The sequence below is a fragment of the Salmo trutta genome, chromosome 36 (genome assembly GCF_901001165.1).
Source record: "Salmo trutta chromosome 36, fSalTru1.1, whole genome shotgun sequence".
NCBI classification, from domain to species: Eukaryota; Metazoa; Chordata; class Actinopteri; order Salmoniformes; family Salmonidae; genus Salmo; species Salmo trutta.
This window is the reverse complement of record NC_042992.1, coordinates 14,260,447-14,284,372: the sequence shown is the minus strand read 5'-3', so window position 1 is coordinate 14,284,372 and position 23,926 is coordinate 14,260,447. Positions and strand designations below refer to the sequence as shown.

The 23,926-nt window shown below is 44.0% G+C and overlaps 1 protein-coding gene across 2 annotated transcripts in view; it reads left to right on the top strand.

Annotated features, from left to right (window-relative positions):
- The first annotated feature begins 827 nt into the window (after positions 1–827).
- Positions 828–23,926, top strand: part of LOC115175488 (zinc finger protein 385D) — a 34,971-nt gene continuing 11,872 nt past the window's right edge. Inside the window, exons 1-2 of one of the 2 annotated variants that reach the window (XM_029734742.1) lie at positions 828–1,020; positions 4,928–5,049. In XM_029734742.1, coding sequence (XP_029590602.1) covers positions 993–1,020; positions 4,928–5,049 — 150 coding nt within the window. In that variant the 5' untranslated portion in view covers positions 828–992. The remainder of the gene's footprint in view (positions 1,021–4,927; positions 5,050–23,926) is intronic. The other variant, XM_029734743.1, reaches the window with a different exon arrangement.

Sequence of the window (23,926 nt, the reverse complement as noted above, 5' to 3'; positions counted from 1 at the left end):
AAAGACAACAGCCTGGGCAGCCTCCATAGACTCACAGTGGAGTGAATGAATCACAGTGAGGAGGCAGGGATTTCCCCATTTTTAGGGCTGGATGGTGACCATGGTATCCCATATGCCGCATCAGATCACATCAGTTCTCTGCTCTCCCTCCCTTCCTCTCTCTCTCTATTTCTGTGTGTGCACGCACACATGTGCATGTCAATAGGTTAACAAGAGCACCTGGCTCGGTGATGACTTGACCAATAACCTCAAATAGCATACTACAGATGACACAGACACACCCTGCATATGGAGCCTACACTCCAATAAAGTCAAATTCTTCACACATCTCAGAGAAAGACAGAGGTAGGTGGAGGGGGAGGGAAACAGAAGCCATGTTTACACCTGGTTCTAACATGTATCATTTTTCCTGATCTTGTTTACATTCTGATTGTGCCCACATTTTCAGGCAGGTGTAGACGACTAAAAGACATCTTCCTGACCACCTCCAGAGGTATTCAGGGACCCATTGTACATGGATATCAATCAAGTTTTAACAGCTCTGGATGGTCAAATCGTTTAAATCATTATTATACCTGCCTCTCAAATCATTGACAGGTTGCACCATTGGCGTATGGCATCAATAATTGGTTTAAAATAAATACATTCATATTATTTTGAAAGAAAGTCAAATAATTTGTATACAGGAAGGCACCAGGAAATTTAGTCACAATGCAAGCACAGTAGACGGAAAAGAGACACATTTTACCTCCATGTGTAAACGAACCTTGATCCGGTAGTGATTGGGACCACATGTTAGCTCAAGGTGTAAACAAGGTTAGAGAGAGAGAGAGGGAGTTTAGAGGAGGGAGAGTAGCCTACCTCAGCAGTGAGTGGTAGCCTATTGTGGAGGAGAGGAGACTCATTCAGGACCCATCATACCACCATGCTCAGCTAGAATCGATTAAAGACTTTACCAGTGGGCGGTGAAGTTGCATGCAAAAGGAATATTGATGGTTGATAAGACCAGCATGTATTTTGGTAAGGAGATACTTATTTTTACTTCAAGTACAGTAGGAAATTACCAGAATGCATTTAGGTAGCCTGAAATAAATAAAACATTGCCTACTCAAACGGGTTAGTTTAATTACCATTTAAGGCTCAGTAAATGCACAGTTAGATGCTTCATGTACATGTCTGCTGTAAGGATGCGCTCTGAGGACGCGCTCTGAGGACGGGCTCTGAGGACGCGCTGTGAGGACGTATGGGTCACAGAAATAGCCTGTTGCCCATCCTGGCAAGTTGAGTCCACCTTTTTGTTTTGTTGTCCCCAACGATGAATTCGGGAGGGGTCTGTGGATCTGTCTACGTCCGTTAGAACGTTCATACATACATGCTTTTGCAGACTGTACGATTTTAGCCGTTTTATGCCCCGATTGTATCCCCCACACAAGATTGGTTTCCACGTCGTGGGAAAATTCTTAGGCCGTAAACGATTATCGGACGTCTTGGACCGTTCAGTGTGACAGGGTCTAGGTCTGCGGATTAAGTACCACTACGTTAGAATGTAGGCTCCGACAAAGTTCTGGTAGTGTCAGAATGTTTTGCCTTTATCGTGTAATGCGGCAGCTGTTACACAACGATCCGATTGACTGACCAATAGGAAAACAGCTGGCACTGAGTAGTATGCACACAATAATACGGAATTGTCAGATTAATATAATTGTCAATATTTGAAACGTTTATGATGTGCAAAAAGAACGATTCCCAAAAAATCTTGTTTACATGTCATTTGAAATCATGCTACTTGATGGGATTTTGATAAATGCACAAGATCGCCAATCAATATAAACGTTCTACCACAGCGACCATTTTATTTTGGGGAAGACTATTTGATTACGAGTTGGACACAACGTTTCTATGTGAAAACTATTTCACACATAGTTTTGAGGAGTTCGAATCAGAGTTCAGTTTGGTCATCCAACAACAGCTCAATATCTCAATCTGCTATGTGAGTAGCCTATATATAGCCCCCTTCTCCCATTAATCCGAATCGGATGCGCTCATAAATGCGTTGCTACTACTCACATATTTCTGAGATCTCAAATGATGATGCTGCGTGCATTTAATCAAATGCTGTCAAAACAACCAATTAGCGCAGTCAAACAACCAATAATAATGCGTGACTGGTTATTTTCCTGTGTTCGGTACGGACTGCGTTCTGTTCTCACGGTGAGAGAACGGCACCACAGTACGAATTGAATCGGAACGAGACCACCCTTTTTGAGCGTACCACGGTGCGTTGTTTAGTGCGTTCCCGAGTGCGGATAGATTGTTAACACCAGATTTCGGAAAAACCTCACCAAACCATTTCGCTGTAAAATCCCCCTAAAATTCATAGAATAAATTATGTTTTTCGAACTCACTTCACTCGCGCATAAGCATAGAGCAGAGGTTCCCAAACTTCAATGGGTCTGAATACTTTCTAAAGGCACTGTATTTGAAAACCACACCACAATGGATTAAAAACATGTTTTTCCTCATCAAACTACACACAATACCCCATAATGACAATGGGTCTGAATATTTTCAGAATGCACTGTAAGTACAGAAATATGGTACTGCTCTTGTTTACTCAACTCAGGGCTTCTGCCTCCAACTCTATTTGATGCTAAAGTGTGACTTTGCTCCCTGATGTCATGCCTGGTGCTACATAATAAACCTTCTCAGTCTGCTTCCCAAATCGTACCCTGTTCCATACATAGTGCACTGGTTTTGACCAGAGTCTTATGGGAGGGATCAATGGGATTTAGAAGGGGGGAAAAGTAGGATGCATTGTTCTCCCTGCATGTCTCTCAGCCAAAGGCAATGATATTACTATCTATATATTTTACATTAGAAGACTGCAGAATCACACAGTGTGAAACAGAAAGAGAGAAAGAGACGGAGAAAGAGACAGTGAGGGACAGAGCGAGAGACATAAAGAGAGACAGACAGACATAAAGAGAGACAAACAGAGCGAGACAGAGAGAGAGGGACAGAGAGAGGGACAGAGAGAGGGAGTCAGAGAGAGGGACAGAGAGAGGGAGTCAGAGAGAGGGAGTCAGAGAAAGGGAGTCAGAGAGAGGGACAGAGAGAGGGAGTCAGAGAGAGAGACAAAGAGGGAGAACGAGAGACAGACAGAGCAAGACAGAGAAATAGACAGAGAAAGAGGGAGACTCCCATATCTACTGGGTGAAATACCAATGTGCCATCACAGCAGCAATATTTGGGACCTGTTGCCACAAGAAAAGGGCAACCAGTGAAGAACAAACACCATTGTAAATACAACCCATATTTATGTTTATTTATTTTCCCTTTGTACTTTAGCCATTTGCACATCGTTACAACACTGTATACATACATAATATTACATTTGGAAATTCATTATTCTTTTGGAACTTCAATGAGTGTAATGTTTACCGTTCATTTTTATTGTTTATTTCACTTATGTATATTATCTACTTCACTTGCTTTGGCAATGGTAACATATGTTTCCCATGTTAATAAAGCCCCTTGAATTGAATTTAATTGAGAGGGAGAAAGACAGACAGACAGACAGACAGACAGACAGACAGACAGACAGACAGACAGACAGACAGACAGACAGACAGACAGACAGAGACATCAAGAGAAGGAGAGAGGAGGGAGGGAGCGAGGTAGGGACAGACAGAGACATGGAGAGAGGAGGGAGGAGGGAGGGAGCGAGGTAGGGTCAGACAGAGACATGGAGAGAGGAGGGAGGGAGCGAGGTAGGGACAGACAGAGACATGGAGAGAGGAGGGAGGGAGCGAGGTAGGGACAGACAGAGACATGGAGAGAGGAGGGAGGGAGCGAGGTAGGGACAGACAGAGACATGGAGAGAGGAGGGAGGGAGCGAGGTAGGGACAGACAGAGACATGGAGAGAGGAGGGAGGGAGCGAGGTAGGGACAGACAGAGACATGGAGAGAGGAGGGAGGGAGCGAGGTAGGGACAGACAGAGACATGGAGAGAGGAGGGAGGGAGCGAGGTAGGGACAGACAGAGACATGGAGAGAGGAGGGAGGGAGCGAGGTAGGGACAGACAGAGACATGGAGAGAGGAGGGAGGGAGCGAGGTAGGGACAGACAGAGACATGGAGAGAGGAGGGAGGGAGCGAGTTAGGGACAGACAGAGACATGGAGAGAGGAGGGAGGGAGCGAGGTAGGGACAGACAGAGACATGGAGAGAGGAGGGAGGGAGCGAGGTAGGGACAGACAGAGACATGGAGAGAGGAGGGAGGGAGCGAGTTAGGGACAGACAGAGACATGGAGAGAGGAGGGAGGGAGCGAGGTAGGGACAGACAGAGACATGGAGAGAGGAGGGAGGGAGCGAGGTAGGGACAGACAGAGACATGGAGAGAGGAGGGAGGGAGCGAGGTAGGGACAGACAGAGAGAAAACCCACAATCAGCCTGTGCTCTAACACTCATCTTTCTCTTATTAGCTCTTGTACTTGCTAGTCCTCTTTAGTTTGCACTCTCTTTCTCTCTCTCTCTTGCTCAGACACATACACACACACACACACACACACACACACACACACACACACACACACACACACACACACACACACACACACACTTAAGGTAATCAGGCCAAATGTTTGTGCAGCAGGGTGTACATGGGTGGGGCTGTGATTGTTATGATTATCAAACTGTAATCAGGCTCAGTGGAAATCCCAAAACAAAACAAACTCTCCATAATCAGGAACTCACCCACACAAACAGAGCTAATCACAGAGGATACACTAATGACCTTATTGAACCAAACTCTGTGTGTGTCTGTGGGTCAGTATGTGTGTGCGTGAGTGAGTGTGATTAGCCCCTCCCCCTCACCCTCTTTTTAAACTGTATTTATCTGTTTAGAATTGACGTGATGACTGTCTCCTAGGTAACGTCTGTCAGACCGCTACCCTGCCTTCATTGGACCTTGGGCCTCCTGTGGGAGGAGTCCACCAATCCATGGAGCTGAAGCCCCTCCTCCCACTCAGCCTGTTCCATGGTTTCACTGGAGTGAGTAGTGTCAATCAATACCATCACCATAGTTAGTTGGTAGTATACAATGCTTTGACATTTCTCCACACAACCTGAGGCGAGCTTTACTCTGTTGTTTCTGCACCAAGCTTTTCTTAGAACTCTGTCCAGGTCACGCTAGACAAGATGGAATCTTTTTGTGTCTGTAAAATGTATTATGTGAGAAATGTCAGTGTAAATGCTTTCATGCACAAATATTGATATAATAACCATCGTTTCTAAGTTAACTTGGAGTCATGCGATGATATGGAGTGTGGTCCTCCCACTACGACTCATCAGGAAAGCAGTTTATTAGGCTACAAATGTAATAAGTTATGATGAACTTCACAGGGTGGTGAAAGTGCACGGTGATGAACTTGATGCTCCTTTCAATAAATATCGAGGGTCTTATTCTGGTGACATGGTGATCGATGCTTGGCTGTCGTTTGACAATTAAAAATGATCTTGCTCTTTTGTCCATAATAATAATCTCATGTATGCTACATGTGCGCTCTAGCCAAGCGCACAGATAGAGCTTGTGGTGCCCACAATACCAGAGTGGGCACACTTGCTGTATAACGCAACATTTTTTGTGAGACAACCATCAGTATAGTTGAAAATGAGATGGAAACCCATTTAACTAGTATTATTTTATTCGGTACATGGGAATTTTAATGCAAAAAGTATTTTTATGTGCATTACGTCATCACGCACAGCCTTTTATCGGCAACAAGTCAATTTGATGGAAAATGTGCAGATTGTTTTTATGCAGATTCTTTTTATATTTGTATGAAAATATGTCGCCAATTGGATGGAAACCTACCTCATGACAAGTTTCAGACATAGAAAGCCAAACAGTGTAGGTAGGATTCTCTGTATCGTCTGGTTGAAAATCGAGATTTTCTTCTCAAGTCAAATCAAATGTTATTTGTCACATGCTTCGTAAACAACAGGTGGAGACTAACAGAGAAATGCTTACTGACTGGACTTTCCAAACAATGCAGAGAGAAAGAATATAGAGAAATAATAGAAAAGTAAAACATGTAATAATAAAAGTAATAATAGATACACAATGAGAAACAATGACTTGGCTATATGCACGAGGTACCTGTACCGAGTCGATGTGCAGGGGTACGAGGTTATTGAGGTAGATATGTACATATAACTAAGAATAAATTGACAGATAGTAAACAGTAGCAGCGTATGTGATGAGTCAAAAAAGTTAGTGCAAAAAGGGTCAATGCAGAAGGTACGGGTAGCTATTTGGTTCATTATTTAACTAACTATTTAGCAGTAGTATGGTTTGGGGGTAGAAGCTGTTCAGGGTCCTTTTGGTCCCAGATTTGGTGCTCTGTTCAGGAGCCTTTTGGTCCCAGACTTGGTGCTCTGTTCAGGAGCCTTTTGGTCCCAGACTTGGTGCTCTGTTCAGGGGCCTTTTGGTCCCAGACTTGGTGCTCTGTTCAGGAGCCTTTTGGCCCCAGACTTGGTGCTCTGTTCAGGAGCCTTTTGGTCCCAGACTTGGTGCTCTGTTCAGGGGCCTTTTGGTCCCAGACTTGGTGCTCTGTTCAGGAGCCTTTTGGTCCCAGACTTGGTGCTCTGTTCAGGAGCCTTTTGGTCCCAGACTTGGTGCTCTGTTCAGGGGCCTTTTGGTCCCAGACTTGGTGCTCTGTTCAGGAGCCTTTTGGTCCCAGACTTGGTGCTCTGTTCAGGAGCCTTTTGGTCCCAGACTTGGTGCTCTGTTAAGGAGCCTTTTGGTCCCAGACTTGGTGCTCTGTTCACAATGAGAAACAATAACTTGGAGTCGATGTGCAGGAGTACGAGGTAATTGAGGTAGATATGTACTGTACATATAACTAAACTCAGCAAAAAAAGAAACGTCCCTTTTTCAGGACCCTGTCTTTCAATGATATTTCGTAAAAATCCAAGTAACTTCACAGATCTTCATTGTAAAGGGTTTAAACACTGTTTCCCATGCTTGTTCAATGAACCATAAACAATGAATGAACATGCACCTGTGGAACGTTCGTTAAGAAACTAACAGCTTACAGACGGTAGGCAATTAAGGTCACAGTTATGAAAACTTAGGACACTGAAGAGGCCTTTCTACTGTCTCTGAAAAACACCAAAAGAAAGATGCCCAGGGTCCCTGCTCATCTGCGTGAACGTGCCTTAGGCATGCTGCAAGGAAGCATGAGGACTGCAGATGTGGCCAGGGCAATAAACTGCAATGTCCATACTGTGAGATGCCTAAGACAGCGCTACAGGGAGACAGGACGGACAGCTGATCGTCCTCGCAGTGGCAGACCACGTGTAACAACACCTGCACAGGATTGGTACATCCGAACATCACACCTGCGGGACAGGTACAGGATGCCAACAACAACTGCCCGAGTTACACCAGGAACGTACAATCCCTCCATCAGTGCTCAGACTGTCCTCAATAGGCTGAGAGAGGCTGGACTGGGGGCTTGTAGGCCTGTTGTAAGGCAGGTCCTCACCAGACATCACCGGCAACAACGTCGCCTATGGGCACAAACACACCATCGCACGACCAGACAGGACTGGCAAAAACTGCTCTTCTCCGATGAGTCGCGGTTTTGTCTCACATGGGGTGATGGTTGGATTCGCGTTTATCGTTGAAGGAATGAGCGTTACACCGAGGCCTGTACTCTGGAGCGGGATCGATTTGGAGGTGGAGGGCCTGTCATGGTCTGGGGTGGTGTGTCACAGCATTATCGGACTGAACTTGTCATTTCAGTCAATCTCAACGCTGTGCGTTACAGGGAAGACATCCTCCTCCCTCATGTGGTACCCTTCCTGCAGGCTCATCCTGACATGACCCTCCAGCAATGCCACCAGCCATACTGCTCGTTCTGTGCGTGATTTCCTACAAGACAGGAATGTCAGTGTTCTGCCATGGCCAGCGAAGAGCCCGGATCTCAACCCCATTGAGCACGTCTGGGACCTGTTGGATCAGAGGGTGAGGGCCAGGGCCATTCCCCCCAGAAATGTCCGGGGACTTGCAGGTGCCTTGGTGGAAGAGTGGGGTAACATCTCACAGCAAGAACTGGCAAATCTGGTGCAGTTCATGAGGAGGAGATGCACTGCAGTACTTAATGCAGCTGGTGGCCACACCAGATACTAACTGTTACTTTTGATTTTGACCCCCCCCCCCCCCCTTTGTTCAGGGACACATTATTCAATTTCTGTTAGTCACATGTCTGTGGAACTTGTTCAGTTTATGTCTCAGTTGTTGAATCTTGTTATGTTCATACAAATATTTACACATGTTAAGTTTGCTGAAAATAAACGCAGTTGACAGTGAGAGGACGTCTCTTTTTTTGCTGACTTTAGGAATAAAGTGACAGATAGTAAACAGTAGTAGCAGCGTATGTGATGAGTCAAAGTTAGTGCAAAAAGGGTCAATGCAGATAGTCCGGGTAGCTATTTGGTGAACTATTTAACTAACTATTTAGCAGTAGTATGGCTTGGAGGTAGAAGCTGTTCAGGGTCCTGTTGGTTCCAGACGGTGCATTGGTCCCGCTTCACGTGCGGTAGCAGGGAGAACAGTCTATGACTTGGGTGGCTGGAATCGTTGAAAATGTTGAACACTTCCTCTGACACCACCTTGTATAGAGGTCCTGGACGACCTTTTCACGACTGTGCTGGTGTGTTTGGACCATGATAGATCCTTAGTAATTTTTGAGGTATTTTATTAGGATCCCTATTAGCTGTTGCAAAAGCAGCAGCTACTCTTCCTGGAGTCCACACAAAACATGAAACATGACATAATACAGAACATTAATAGACAAGAACAGCTCAAAGACAGAACTACATCAATTAAAAAATACATTTTTAAAAAGGCACACGTAGCCTACTTATCAATACCAATACATACACACAAACTATTTTGGTCAAATATGGGAGAGGCATTGTGCTGTGAGGTGTTGCTTTATCTGTTTTTTTAAACCAGGTTTGCTGTTCATTTGAGCAATATGAGATGGAACAGAGTTCCATGCAATAATGGCTCTGAATAATATTGTATGCGTTCTTGAATTTGTTCTGTATTTGGGGACTGTGAAAAGACCCCTGGTGGCATGTCTGGTGGGGTAAGTGTGTGTGTCAGAGCTGTGTGTAAGTTGACTATGCAAACAATTTGGGATTTTCAAAACATTAATGTTTCTTATAAAAATAAGTTATGCAGTCAATCTCTCCCCAACTCTAAGCCAAGAGAGACTGGCATGCATAGTATTTATATCAGCCCTCTGATTACGATGAAGAGCAAGACATGCCACTTGTCCCCCACAGCGCCGGGGTTATGGGTGGGCCTCAGGGGGCCTGGCCTGCCCAACTGTACATCCTTGCCAGTCCAAATAAAATATTGGTAGTCTATTTGACTAACACACGCGTAGAAAGACGCATCAATCTCAGATAAATCATCCGAGCAAGCTAAACAGCGCCCCTCCGTCTGCGTATGTGTAGACCATGTATCTGATGCTGTCTGGACAAAAATAGTATGGCATGTCATACTATTTCTGTCCATACAGCATCAGATACATGGGTTACCTATAGTAAGATAGAGGGGCACTGTTTCGCTCGCTCGGATGCTTTCTCTGGTGAGATACAGTAGTTTTACCAGAGAGAAAAGGCAAAGCGAGAGGGCTCATTCTCGCCAAAATCTGTCCATAATAAGCCAAATGCGTTTCTATGGGGATACCTTAATATAAAATGACTCAAGTAAAAGTGAAAGTCACCCAGTAATTACTACTTGAGTAAAAGTCTAAAAGTATCTGGTTTTAAATGTACTTAAGTACAGTGCTGGAAAAAGTACTCAATTGTCATACTTGAGTGAAAGTAAAAACTAAAAGTAAATGCTATACATGATTATTATTATTATTATTATTATTTCTATTTATTTTTTGACAGCCAGGGGCACACTCCAACACTCAGACATAATTTACAAACAAATTATTTGTGTTTAGTGATTCTGCCAGATCAGAGGCAGTAGGGATGACCAAGCATGTTGTCTTGATAAGTGTGTGAATTGGACCATTTTCCTGTATTGCTAAGTATTCAAAATGTAACGAGTATTTTGAGTGTCAAGGAAAATGTATGGAGTAAAAAGTATATTATTTTCTTTATTAATGTAGTGAATGAAAAGTAAAAGTGGTCAAAAATAGAAATAGTAAAGTATTTATACCCCAAAAAACTACTTAAGTAGTACTTTAAAGTATTTTTACTTAAGCACTTTACACCACATGTGCCGGTGCCAGTGCAGTGTTCGGATGCTGTCTTCCCCTAAAGTAAATTGACGTTTTTGCCAAAATTATATAATTACTCCTGTCTAAATAAAATCATTCAAAATCTTTCACAAGAGAGCACAGAGGATTCTTAGCTTCTTTTAAAAAATAGTTGAAGATTGTTTCAAATCACATGTGTGTAGGCCTATGCCTATTTCATTTGGAAGCCCGCAATTTGGTTTTTAAGGCCAGGTCTCTCTACAGAATGCATGCACTGAACTCTCCATAATGCACTCAGCTGTCTCCTGACAATTCTTGCGCATTCATTTGTTTGTGTGAATTGTTTGCCCTTTGACTGTTTATTTTTGTATAAATTCCCCATTACACATGTCACCAGTAGGCCTAATTAATGTACTGTTAATTAATTTCTGTTCACGCATGTATTAATTAAAGTAATTTACTGTTCTCAGTCTCGGAATGGAAATGGTTGCCGACTTCACAACCTACTACACTTGTGAGAAATTACTTTTGTCAATGTTTTCATTGTCTACTCCATGTGAGCAATGAGAATGTGACTGGTTTCTCTGTTCTGATAACGTTTAGGGAGAGCGCGCCTGAGCACGCATAGAAGTACCTGGCCTGCTGCGGGATAATGTAGAAATCTTCCCATTTGGGGATGTCTGATTTCTGATTGTGTAATGAGGTCTGTGTGTAGCTTGTGTAGAGGAGTCAGGCGCAGGATAGCAGATATGAGTAAATAAACGTAATTTACTCAAAATAGGCAAATACAATACAATAAAGCAAGCCCACATAATGGACCGTACAACATACAAACAATCACTCACAAAAAAACATGGGGGAACAGAGAGTAAATAATGAACAAGTAATTGGGGAAGTGAAACCAGGTGTGTAAAACAAAGACAAAACAAATGGAAAATGAATAGTGGATCGGCGATGGCTAGAAGGCCGGTGATGTCGACCGCCGAACGCCGCCCGAACAAGGAGAGAGACCAACTTCGGTGGAAGTCGTGACAGATTGTCTTAACTCACCACTTCCGCCACTAATAACCTGAGCTTCTAAGTCATTTTTTTCTTCACCTCACACAATAAGTCAACAAAGTCTTTTTTTTTTTTTTACATCCCGGCTTCGATAATCACCAAGCCTCGGTGTGTAAGCAAAATATCATGATCATCCCATATATCCAGCGGAAATGTCATAAAAAACAGCTGTCTGTACTGAGCTCACTGGCAGCGGGAAACTATTAGGGCCCGCGGAATAGGCTCGTTCAGTGGTTCCCAAACTGTGGGGCGCGGCCAGTAGGGGGGGCGCGAAGGGTCAGCAGGGGAGGTGTGAGTGTGTGCCCCCCCCCCAAAAAAAAAGTTAAGGAAATCAGTCCGGCTTTCAACTCACTCTTGAAAGTTGTAATAGTAGAATGGACAAAAACAGGTTTTTAGAAATGTTTGCAAATGTGTTACAAATAAAAAACAGAAATACCTTATTTACGTATTCAGAGCCTTTGCTCTGAGACTCGATATTGAGCTCAGCAGCATCCTGTTTCCATTGATCATACTTGAGATGTTTCTACAACTTGATTGGATTCCACCTGTGGTAAATTCAATTGATTGAACATGATTTGGAAAAGCACACACCTGTTTATATAAGGTCCCACAGTTGACAGTGCGTGTCAGAGCAAAAACCAAGCCATGAGGTCAAAGGAATAGCCCATAGAACTCCGAGACAGGATTGTGCTGAGGCAGAGATCTGGTGAAAGGTACCAAAAAAGGTCCCAAAGAACACAGTGGCCTCCATCATTCTTAAATGGAATAAGTTTGGAACCACCAAGACACTTCCTAGAGCTGGCTGCCCAGCCAATCTAAGCAATCGGGGGAGAAAGACCTTGGTCAGGGAGGTGACCAAGAACTCGATGGTAACTCTGACAAAGCTCCACAGTTCCTCTGTGGAAATGGGAGAACCTTCCAGAATGGCAACCATCTCTGCAGCACACCACCAGTCAGGTCTTTAGGTTAGAGTGGCCAGACAGAAGCCACTCCTCAGTAAAGGGCACATGACAGCCCGCTTGGAGTTTGCCCAAAAGGCACCTAAAGACTCTCAAACCATGAGAAACAAGATTCTCTTGTCTGATGAAACCAAGATTGAACTCTTTGGCCTGAATGCCAAGCATCACGTCTGGAGGAAACCTGGCACCATCCCTACGGTGAAGCATGGTGGTGGCAGCATCATGCTGTGGGATGTTTTTTAGCGGCAGGGACTGGGAGACTAGTCAGTATCGAGGGAAAGATGAGCAGGAGAAAAGTGCAGAGAAATCCTTGATGAAAACCTGTTCCAGAGTGCTCAGGGCCTCAGATTGGGGCGAAGGTTCACCTTCCATCAGGACAACGACCCTAAGCACACAGCCAAGACAACGCAGGAGTGGCTTCGGGACAAGTCTCTGAATGTCCTTGAGTTGCCCAGCCAGAGCCTGGACTTGAACCCGATCGAACATCTCTGGAGAGACCTGAAAATAGCTGTGCAGCAACGCTCCCCATCCAACCTGACAGAGCTTGAGAGGATCTGTAGAGAAGAATGGGAGAAACTCTCCAAATACAAGTGTGCCATGCTTGTAGCATCATACCCAAGAAGACTCAAGGCTGTAATCACTACGAAATGTGCTTCAACAAAGTACTTATTAAAGGGTCTGAATACGTATGTGATGTATTTTTTGGCCAAATTTGTAAAAACCTGTTTTTGCTTTGTCATTATGCGGTATTGTGAGTAGATTGATGAGGGGGGGAAAAAACGATTTAATCCATTGTAGAATAAGACTGTAACGCAACAAAATGTAGAAAAAGTCAAGAGGTCTGAATACTTACCGAATGCACTGTATGTTGTAGTAATGTTCGAGCCACTCAAATATCAAATGAATACACAGTAGTCATGTCAAAATGTATAGAATTGCAAGAAAATGGGCTATAGAACGGCAATATGTTCTGTACACCCCATGACAAAATGTGTGGAATAGCAAGAAATAACCTTTTGCTGCAATGGGGGTCTGAGTGAAAACGTTTGGGAACCCCTGGACTAGTTGATACAATGTTGCAAGTTCGCTAGCAACAGCTTCAGCTGGACCCATTTGATTTATTTGATAGCCTTGTTGCACTTCACTAGTGATAGCTCAAGTCAACACCGATAGAAAGGCGGCCGACTGGCTGCGTAGAGAGATTAATGCGATTGAAAGAATCTGAATTTTCATCAGGATATTTTCTACTGTTTTTATTTCTCGGCTTTAGGCCTATGTATTTTACTAAGTTGACGATGGAAGTTAAAGGCCTGCTGCTGCATTGGCCTATAGGATATGTCTGAGTTCCATGTGCTCATTTCTTTAGCCGCCAATGGATCACAGTGTATCAATGTGTCCATATGACCGAGGCTGATTGTCACAACGACTCCTGCTCCCTCCCTCCCTCCTGGCATTTGACGTCACCAGTCTACTAACCACTGGCCATGGCTTCATTATTACGCACACCTGGTCGTCATTGCCTCCTTGATTACTCCCCCTTTATTTAGCCTTCAGTCACTAGGTGTTATTGTTTTCTCTCACGTTCAGTACGCGCCTCGTGTTTGTTCATCTGCATCAGTTCTATATTAAACTCACCTTCTGCACCGGTTCTTTATTAAACTCACCTTCTGCACCGGTTCTATATTAAACTCACCTTCTGCACCGGTTCTTTATTAAACTCACCTTCTGCACCGGTTCTTTATTAAACTCACCTTCTGCACCGGTTCTATATTAAACTCACCTTCTGCACCGGTTCTTAATTAAACTCACCTTCTGCACCGGTTCTATATTAAACTCACCTTCTGCACCGGTTCTTTATTAAACTCACCTTCTGCACCGGTTCTTTATTAAACTCACCTTCTGCACCGGTTCTATATTAAACTCACCTTCTGCACCGGTTCTTTATTAAACTCACCTTCTGCACCGGTTCTATATTAAACTCACCTTCTGCACCGGTTCTTTATTAAACTCACCTTCTGCACCGGTTCTATATTAAACTCACCTTCTGCACCGGTTCTATATTAAACTCACCTTCTGCACTGGTTTCCTGGCTCCCGGCGTATACATTGCACTGATTCTATTGCATTAGTTGAATTTTTACTTAAGACATGTGTTCAGCTTTTTAAGATTAACCACGTGACAGTGATTTTGAGAAACTTAAACTTTATTATGAAAATATAAACAAAATGCTCATACAGAAATAGTCATAACTGGCACACAGGTCGGTAGAAATGGTAGCTTCCCCAAACTTTAAACTCATAACACCCATACAAAAACATTATGCACGTGTTTGCCCTCCCACTTCCTACATATCCCTCTCTCCCTCCATGTCCCCCTCTCACTCCCTCCATGTCCCCCTCTCACTCCCTCCATGTCCCCCTCTCACTCCCTCCATGTCCCCCTCTCACTCCCTCCATGTCCCCCTCTCACTCCCTCCATGTCCCCTCTCTCTCCCTCCATGTCCCCTCTCACTCCCTCCATGTCCCCTCTCACTCCCTCCATGTCCCCCTCTCACTCCCTCCATGTCCCCCTCTCACTCCCTCCATGTCCCCCTCTCACTCCCTCCATGTCCCCCTCTCTCTCCCTCCATGTCCCCTCTCACTCCCTCCATGTCCCCCTCTCACTCCCTCCATGTCCCCCTCTCTCTCCCTCCATGTCCCCTCTCACTCCCTCCATGTCCCCTCTCACTCCCTCCATGTCCCCTCTCACTCCCTCCATGTCCCCCTCTCACTCCTTCCATGTCCTTCTCATGGTTTCTCTCTTACTCTCAGTTTCTCTCTCTCTCTTTCTCTCCATCCATCAACCCTCTTACCTTTTCTCCCCTCTCTCTCCCACCCCCTTCCTGTCTGTCTGTCCGTCCGTCCGTCCGTCCGTCCGTCCGTCCGTCCGTCCGTCCGTCCGTCCGTCCGTCCGTCCGTCCGTCTGTCTATATGGTGGTGTTGATATGATGATTGTGGTAGGTAGGTTTTGCCAGAATGTTAATGAGACCTGGCTAGGGTAATGGGAATCCGCCCCCTCTCTCGAACGCAGCACGGATGATTTGAACCTGTGGGTGTTTCAGTTGCGTAAGTGTGTACAGTTGAACTGAACTCTGGCTGTGTGTGTGTGTGTGTGTGTGTGTGTGTGTGTGTGTGTGTGTGTGTGTGTGTGTGTGTGTGTGTGTGTGTGTGTGTGTGTGTGTGTGTGCACATGCGCGCATGCGTGCGTTTTGTGTTACTGTTAGAATTTGCCCAGGAGTCTGTAAGCACACACACCATCTCCAACATGACTTTTTGTTTGTTGTCGACATGTGGGTTGTCATGGTTACAGGAATGTGTATGTTGTGTGCCAAGCAGCATGTCTAATGGGGAGGGATTGATGGGTTGTTTGGCGTGTTGTGTAGTGTTTCTTTGGGAACGGGAGAGACGGGTGTCTCAGTATTCTAATTGGCCTCTTAGTGAGTTGAAAGAGTAGAACAAACACTCACCCATTAATTTCATTTCAGGTCTACGCCATCTAATAACAGACAAGTTATTACAATGTAACAGCAGTCAACAGATGTAATAACAATCAAGAGATGCAATAACAGTCAACAGATGCAATAACAATCAAGAGATGCAATAACAGTCAAGAGATGCAATAACAGTCAACAGATGCAATAACAGTCAAGAGATGCAATAACAGTCAACAGATGCAATAACAGTCAAGAGATGCAATAACAGTCAAGAGTTGTAATAACAATCAAGAGATGCAATAACAGTCAAGAGATGTGAAACAGTCAAGAACAATCACCGTACAGTTGAACAGTTAACCTTCTGAATGTACTCAGATTGAACTGGAGCTATACTCACTTCTCTGTCCAGATTCCCGTAGTACACAGACATAACTCACGCTAATGACTGTAATGACCATGATCTTCTCTAACTCATAACTCTGTCTGTCACCTCCCTCAGAAAGGGACCAGGAAGTGTGAGCTCCAGTACAGCAGTATTTACACTATGAATGATGTGTTTCCATCTACTGACACATAGCCCATAACTCTCTCTCCTACAGAACAATAAATAGACAAAGACAGATTATATGAGGGATGGAGCGATTGAGAGGTGAGATTTGTAAGTGTGAAAAGAGGAAGATACATACAAACAGATATACAGACAGAGAGAGAGAAAAGGAGAGAAATTGACAGTGTAGAGGAGAAAGCGAGAGAAAGGCAGGAAGAGAAAGAGAGAGAGAAAAAGCAGCAATAGTAATGTTTGTCCATCTTGAGACACTGTAGCCAGTATATACATCTTAAAAATAGTCAGAATTAATCTATGATAACTCATTAATTTTGACGTTTTTGACGAGGAGATTTTAGTAATGCAATTTTACATCTAACTAACATGTTTGGTGCAGTATTTCTCAAGTGGAAAAATGTGCATGAAAACGAGTCATCTATTGTTGAATGACAACAAACACTTAATTGAAGAATACCTACAGTTCACCAATGGAGAAATAACTGACAGTGTAGGCTTGGCTACCGAAATCCGGCTTGCCTCGCTCATTTTTTGGGGGTGTGCACGAACAGCCAAAAAAAACCTGGCTGAAGACCAAAATGAACAAAAACGTCAGAAAATGTTCTCATAATATATGCAAGAAACTGTTTCGGATGGGAAGCATGCAGAAGCCTTAATAAGAGATAGAGAGTGATACAGTGCAGTAACCAAAGGTGGTAGACAGTCCATCACACTCAGAGGAGAGTGTCTGAGACAACAGCTCCTTGGGGAGACCTGAAGGTGACTTTGATCAGACAAAGACAGAGGAGGTGAGAAAGAAGGATAGAGAGGGTAAAGAAGTGGAGAGGGATCATAGTGGAGCAAATAGAGTGTGGGTTGGGGTTGGAATGTGGAGTGCCGGCTCAGAGAGGGGTCAGAGGGTGATATAAGGGTTGAGGGTGTTGAAGGGTTAAGGCGTCAGCATGTTTCAGTTCTGCTGGCACCTAGCTGAACTTGGCTAGCCTAACCGAATGAATGTGCTCGCATACTCCCTTAAAAGACCTTTTCTTGAAAAATGAGTAAAAACAATTCCTACCGTTGACCAATCAATGACGAAGGGGTGTAGTTTTTGGCTCCCGAACTTCAGCTTGCCTCCAGTAAAAATGGAGCCGAAGGGTTGGGGGGGGGGGGGGGGGGGGGGGGGCGCTGTGTTGAAGCTACCCGAGCCTCCATCTTGGCACTCCCTCACCACACCATTGTATAAAATATTTTGTAAGCTGTAGAAATGTATTTATTTTTGCCATATTTGTTATATTACAGATACCTTAATACATACTTTTAAATTAGATTATGTGAGCATGCTAGCAGAAACTCGTAGACATCAAGTCATTGCGCTAATGCTATTTAGCATTAGCTCACAAAACTACCTCTAACTGGACACAGAGACATAAAAATGGTATCCACTAGTTCATCTGACTCTGTTGAAGTAAATAAAGGACCTAATTGCCAAAATTCTGAAGTATCCCTTTAAGTCCAATTTGTAAGTCGCTCTGGATAAGGGCGTCTGCTAAATGACTTAAATGTAATGTAAAAAAGTCACGGTACAATGCTTCCCAGTGACCACAGGTAGAGGGAGACAAAGTTGGTTAAGAAACAAAATAAAAACTATTTTATTTAACTATAAGAGGTCAGATTTAGATTAAACGTTATGTGTTGTGAATGTGATCTTGTCAAGTCGTGAATTGTATTCCTCTAGAGAAGTGGTGGTCAATTTACCTCCTTGAGAGTTACTGGGTGTGCAGGCTTTTGCTCCAGCTCTACAATAACACACCTGATTCAGATGTCAGTAGAAGCAGTAGAATCAGGAGAGTCAGTAGAATTAACAGCCTCATTCATTACTATTCCACCTGTAGGTTTACCATGAAATTAAAGTGCTTTTTGGCAAAGTTCAAGAGTTTATTTTTGAACTTGTCAAGGTGAACTTGGAGATGCTCGTCTCAATCCAGAGTTTTCAAAGCCCATCTCTGTGGACAATAATGACTGTCACCCTTTAGAGAGGTGTCCAGTAAGGGATGTTGGACCTGCCTACCTTTTAAGTGCACTTTGAGGTGTTTAGGGGTATTTACTGTTGAAAGGTACCATGTACCATGTAATCAGTTATGGAGCGATAAGATTTTTCTCAACCGTGACCTCTTGATCAACCCTAAAACTAACCCCATTTTACCACTTGCTCACTGTTGAAAGGTAGGAGTTGGTCACCCTGCGCCCTGTTATAAGGAACAAAAGCATTATTTTTTGTGTCTGGCAGAATCTGGTCAAAAGTAGTACACTGTCACGGCTGTCGTATAGATGAGACCAAGGCGCAGCGGGTACGTGAATACTCATACTTATTTATTAAAGTGAACACGAAAAAATAATAAACAAAGAACGACAGGAACAGTTTAGCAGGCTAACTAAAAGCAGTGCTAAAACAACTACCCACAAACAAACAAGTGAAAACAAGCTCTTTAAATATGACTCTCAATCAGGAACAACGATGAACAGCTGTTCCTGATCGAGAGCGACACAGACCACAAAGAAATATAACCACTAGAAAAACCCTAGAATACAAAAACCAGAACATACACCAAAACCCTGGAACACATAAATAAAACACCCTTCTACAATACACATAACCCCCGAACCACATAAAACAAATACCCTCTGCCACGTCCTGACCAAACTACAATAACTAATACTCCCTCTACTGGTCAGGATGTGACATACACAAAAGTGGTGCACTACATAGGGAATAGGGTGCCATTTGGGACACAACGTCTGGCTAATAAGCCTGTCTAGTCAAGGGAGCATTGAATATATAATAATAATATGAAATGCCATTTAGCAGACACTTTTATACAAAGCGACTTAGTCATGTCTGGGTACATTTTAAATATAGGTGGTCCCTGGAATCAAACTCAAGTACAATTCTCAACCAACTGAGCTACAGATTACCATTTCTGGTCTTCTTGCTCAACATTGACCTGTTGCTTAACCCTATGCCGACCGCATTATCTACCAAGAGAATTCTCTTCGATCATAATCACAGTCGTGTATATTCCCCCCCAAGCAGACACATTGACGGCCCTGAAAGAACTTCATTCGACTCCATGTAAACTGGAAACCACATATCCTGAGGCTGCATTTATTGTAGCTGGGGATTTTAACAAGGCTAATCTGAAAACAAGGCTCCCTAAATTCTAACAGCATATTGATTGTGCAACCCGGGCTGGCAAAACCCTCGATCATTGTTATTCTAACTTCCGCGACGCATATAAGGCCCTCCCCCATCCTCCTTTTGGAAAAGCTGACCACGACTCCATTTTGTTGCTCCCAGCCTATAGACAGAAAGTAAAACAGGAAGCACCCATGCTCAGATCTGTTCAACGCTGGTCTGACCAATCGGATTCCACGCTTCAAGATTGCTTCGATCACGTGGACTGGGATATGTTTCACATAGCGTCTAACAACAACATTGATGAATACGCTGATTCGGTGAGAGAGTTTATTAGCAAGTGAATCGGTGATGTTGTACCCACAGCATCTATTAAAACATTACCCAACCAGAAACCGTGGATTGATGGCAGCATTTACGCAAAACTGAAAGCGTGAACCACTGCTTTTAATCAGGGCAAGGTGACCGGAAACATAACCGAATACAAACAGTGTAGCTATTCCCTTCGCAAGGCAATCAAACAAGCTAAGCGTCAGTATAGAGACAAAGTAGAGTCGCAATTCAACGGCTCAGACACGAGACGTATGAGGCAGGGTCTACAGTCAATCACGGACTACAAAAGAAAAACCAGCCCAGTCGCGGACCACAATGTCTTGCTCCCAGACAGACTAAACAACTTCTTTGCTCGCTTTGAGGACAATACAGTGCCACTGACACGGCCCGCTACCAAAACCTGCGGGCTTTCCTTTACTGCAGCCAACATGAGTAAAACATTTAAACGTGTTAACTCTTGCAAGGCTGCAGGCCCAGACGGCATCCCCAGCCGCGTCCTCAGAGCATGCGCAGACCAACTGGCTGGTGTGTTTAAGGACATATTCAATCAATCCTTATCCCAGTCTGCTGTTCCCACATGCTTCAAGAGGGCCACCATTGTTCCTGTTCCCAAGAAAGCTAAGGTAACTCAGCTAAATGATTACCGCCCCGTAGCACTCACTTCCGTCATCATGAAGTGCTTTGAGAGACTAGTCAAGGACCATATCACCTCCACCCTACCTGACACCCTAGACCCACTCCAATTTGCTTACCGCCCCAATAGGCCCACAGATGACGCAATCGCAATCACACTGCCCTAACCCATCTGGACAAGAGGAATACCTATGTAAGAATGCTGTTCATCGACTACCCTGGGTCTCGACCCCACCCTGTGCAACTGGGTCCTGGACTTCCTGACGGGCCGCCCCCAGGTGGTGAGGGTAGGTAACAACATCTCCACCCCGCTGATCCTCAACACAGGGGCCCCTCAAGGTTGCGTTCTCAGCCCTCTCCTGTACTCCCTGTTCACCCACGACTGCATGGCCATGCACGCCTCCAACTCTATCATCAAGTTTGCAGACGACACTACAGTGGTAGGCTTGATTACCAACAACAACGAGACGGCCTACAGGGAGGAGGTGAGGGCCTTCGGAGTGTGGTGTCAGGAAAATAACCTCACACTCAATGTCAACAAAACAAAGGAGATGATCGTGGACTTCAGGAAACAGCAGAGGGAGCACCCCCCTAGCCACATCGACAGGACAGTAGTGGAGAGGGTGGAAAGTTTTAAGTTCCTCGGCGTACACATCACGCACAAACTGAAATGGTCCACCCACATAGACAGCGTGGTGAAGAAGGCGCAGCTATAGAAAGGCTGAAGAAATTCGGCTTGTCACCAAAAACACAAACTTTTACAGATGCACAATCGAGAGCATCCATTCGGGCTGTATCCGCCTGGTACGGCAACTGCTCCACCCATAACCGTAAGGCTCTCCTGAGGGTAGTGAGGTCTGCACAACGCATCACCGGGGGAAAACTACCTGCCCTCCAGGACACCTACACCACCCGATGTCACAGGAAGGCCAAAAAGATCATCAAGGACAACAGCCATCCGAGCCACTGCCTGTTCACCCCGCAATCATCCAGAAAGCGAGGTCAATACAGGTGCATCAAGCAGCTTCTATCTCAAGGCCATCAGTCTGTTAAACAGCCATCACTAACATTGAGTGGCTGCTGCCAACATACTGACTCAACTCTAGCCACTTTAATAATGGAAAAATTTATGTAATAAATGTATCACTAGCCACTTTAAACAATGGCACTTTATATAATGTTTTCATACCCTACATTACTCATCTCATATGTATATACTGTACTCTATACCATCTACTGCATCTTGCCATCTTGATGTAATAAATGTATCACTAGCCACTTTAAACAATGCCACTTTATATAATATTTACATACCCTACATTACTCATCTCATATGTATATATTGTACTCTATACCATCTACTGCATCTTGCCTATGCCGTTCGGCAATCACTCATTCATATATTTTTCTGTACATATTCTTATTCATTCCTTTACACTTGTGTGTATAAGGAAGTTGTTGTGAAATTGTTAGGTTAGATTACTTGTTAGATATTACTGCATGGTCGAAACTAGAAGCACAAGCATTTCGCTACACTCACATTAACATCTGCTAACCATGTGTATGTGACAAATAAAAAATAAGATTTGATTTGATATTCGTAAGTCTACTTTTAACCCTACTCTTAACCCTACTCTTAACCCTATCCATACCACATTTTCCCTCTGGTTTGGTTTGGGAAGGTAGGCCTGCATTGGTCACCATCTGTTATAAGTAAAGGAAGGACCATTACTCTAAGCCTGTTTAAGTCTGAGATAGGGCTGTTACGGTAACAATATTAACGCCACACCGGTGGTCAGGAGTCATGACGACAGTCAAATTCCCTGTGACCATTTAGTCACGGTAATTAGGCTTCTCCAAGCTCTGATGCTGCTGATGGTCATTAGTAGCCTACCAAACTTGCTAACTGCCTGCACTTTATTGTCCCTCTTATCGCTCTGCATCAATGCAAATGTAATTGAAAATCTAATCAAGCACTTAATGAGAGCCCATGAGCTCATGTTGTGCAACATTTCTATAGGGTATGCAATTGCGTGAGAAATGTTTTGATGGCCTCTATTAAAAAGAGGAGGAACCCATCAGCTTTCTATAGGCTAGCCTACTATATCTATTTGTCAACTTTCCTAATATGCTTAAGCACATTGCTTGTCTTTACAACAGGAGTATAGCCTACAGTACCTGGCTGGCATGAAAATGAACCACGGGAAAAGTGTCCTCCATTCGCTATTTATGTGCATAGATGACATGTATTTTTTCTCCTGCCCCTGTTTTGAGAAAGGAGCATGATAATGGTCTATTCAAAATCAAAACAAATTTCACACATACAGTACCATTCAAGGGTTTTCTTTATTCCTTTATTATATTAAGCAAAAAAGTTGAGATTTGAGATTCTTCAAAGTAGCCACCCTTTGCCTTCATGACAGCTTTGCACACTCTTGGCATTCTCTCAACCAGCTTCATGAGGTAGTCACCTGGAATGCATTTCAATTAACAGGTGTGCCTTGTTAATTTCTTAATGCGTTTCAGCCAATCAGTTGTGTTGTGACAAGGTAAGGGTGGTATACAGAAGATAGCCGTATTTGGTAAAATACCAAGTCCATATTATGGCAAGAACAGCTCAAATAAGCAAAGAGAAACGACAGTCCATCATTACTTTGAGATATGAGGATCAGTTAATCTGGAAAATGTTAAGAACTTTGCAGGTTTCTTCAAGTGCAGTCACAAAAACCATCAAGCGCTATGATGAAACTGGCTCTCATGAGCACCGCCACAGGAAAGGAAGACCTAGAGTTACCTCTGCTGCCGAGGACAAGTTCATTAGATTTAACTGCACCTCAGATTGCAGCCCAAATAAATGCTTCACAGAGTTCAAGTAACAGACACATCTCAACATCAATTGTTCAGAGGAGACTGTGTGAATCAGGCCTTCATGGTTGAATTGCTGCAAAGAAACCACTACTAAAGGACACCAATAATAAGAAGAGTCTTGCTTGGGCCAAGAAACACGAGCAGTGGACATTAGACCGGTGGAAATCTGTCCTTTGGTCTGATGAGTCCAAATTTTTGATTTTTGGTTCCCACCGCCATGTCTTTGTGAGACGCAGAGAAGGTGAACGGATCTCCTCATGTGTGGTTCCCACCATGAAGCATGGAGGAGGAGGTGTGATGGTGTGGGGGTGCTTTGCTAGTGACACTGTCTGTGATTTATTTTGAATTCAATTTAACTTAACCATCATGGCTATCACAGCATTCTGCAGGGATATGCCATCCCATCTGGTTTGCGCTTATTGGGACTATCATTTGTTTTTCAACAGGACAATGACCCAACACACCTACAGGCTGTGTAAGGGCTATCTGACCAAGAAGGAGAGTGATGGCGTTCTGCATCAGATGACCTGGCCTCCACAATCACCTGACCTCAACCCAATTGAGATGGTTTGGGATGAG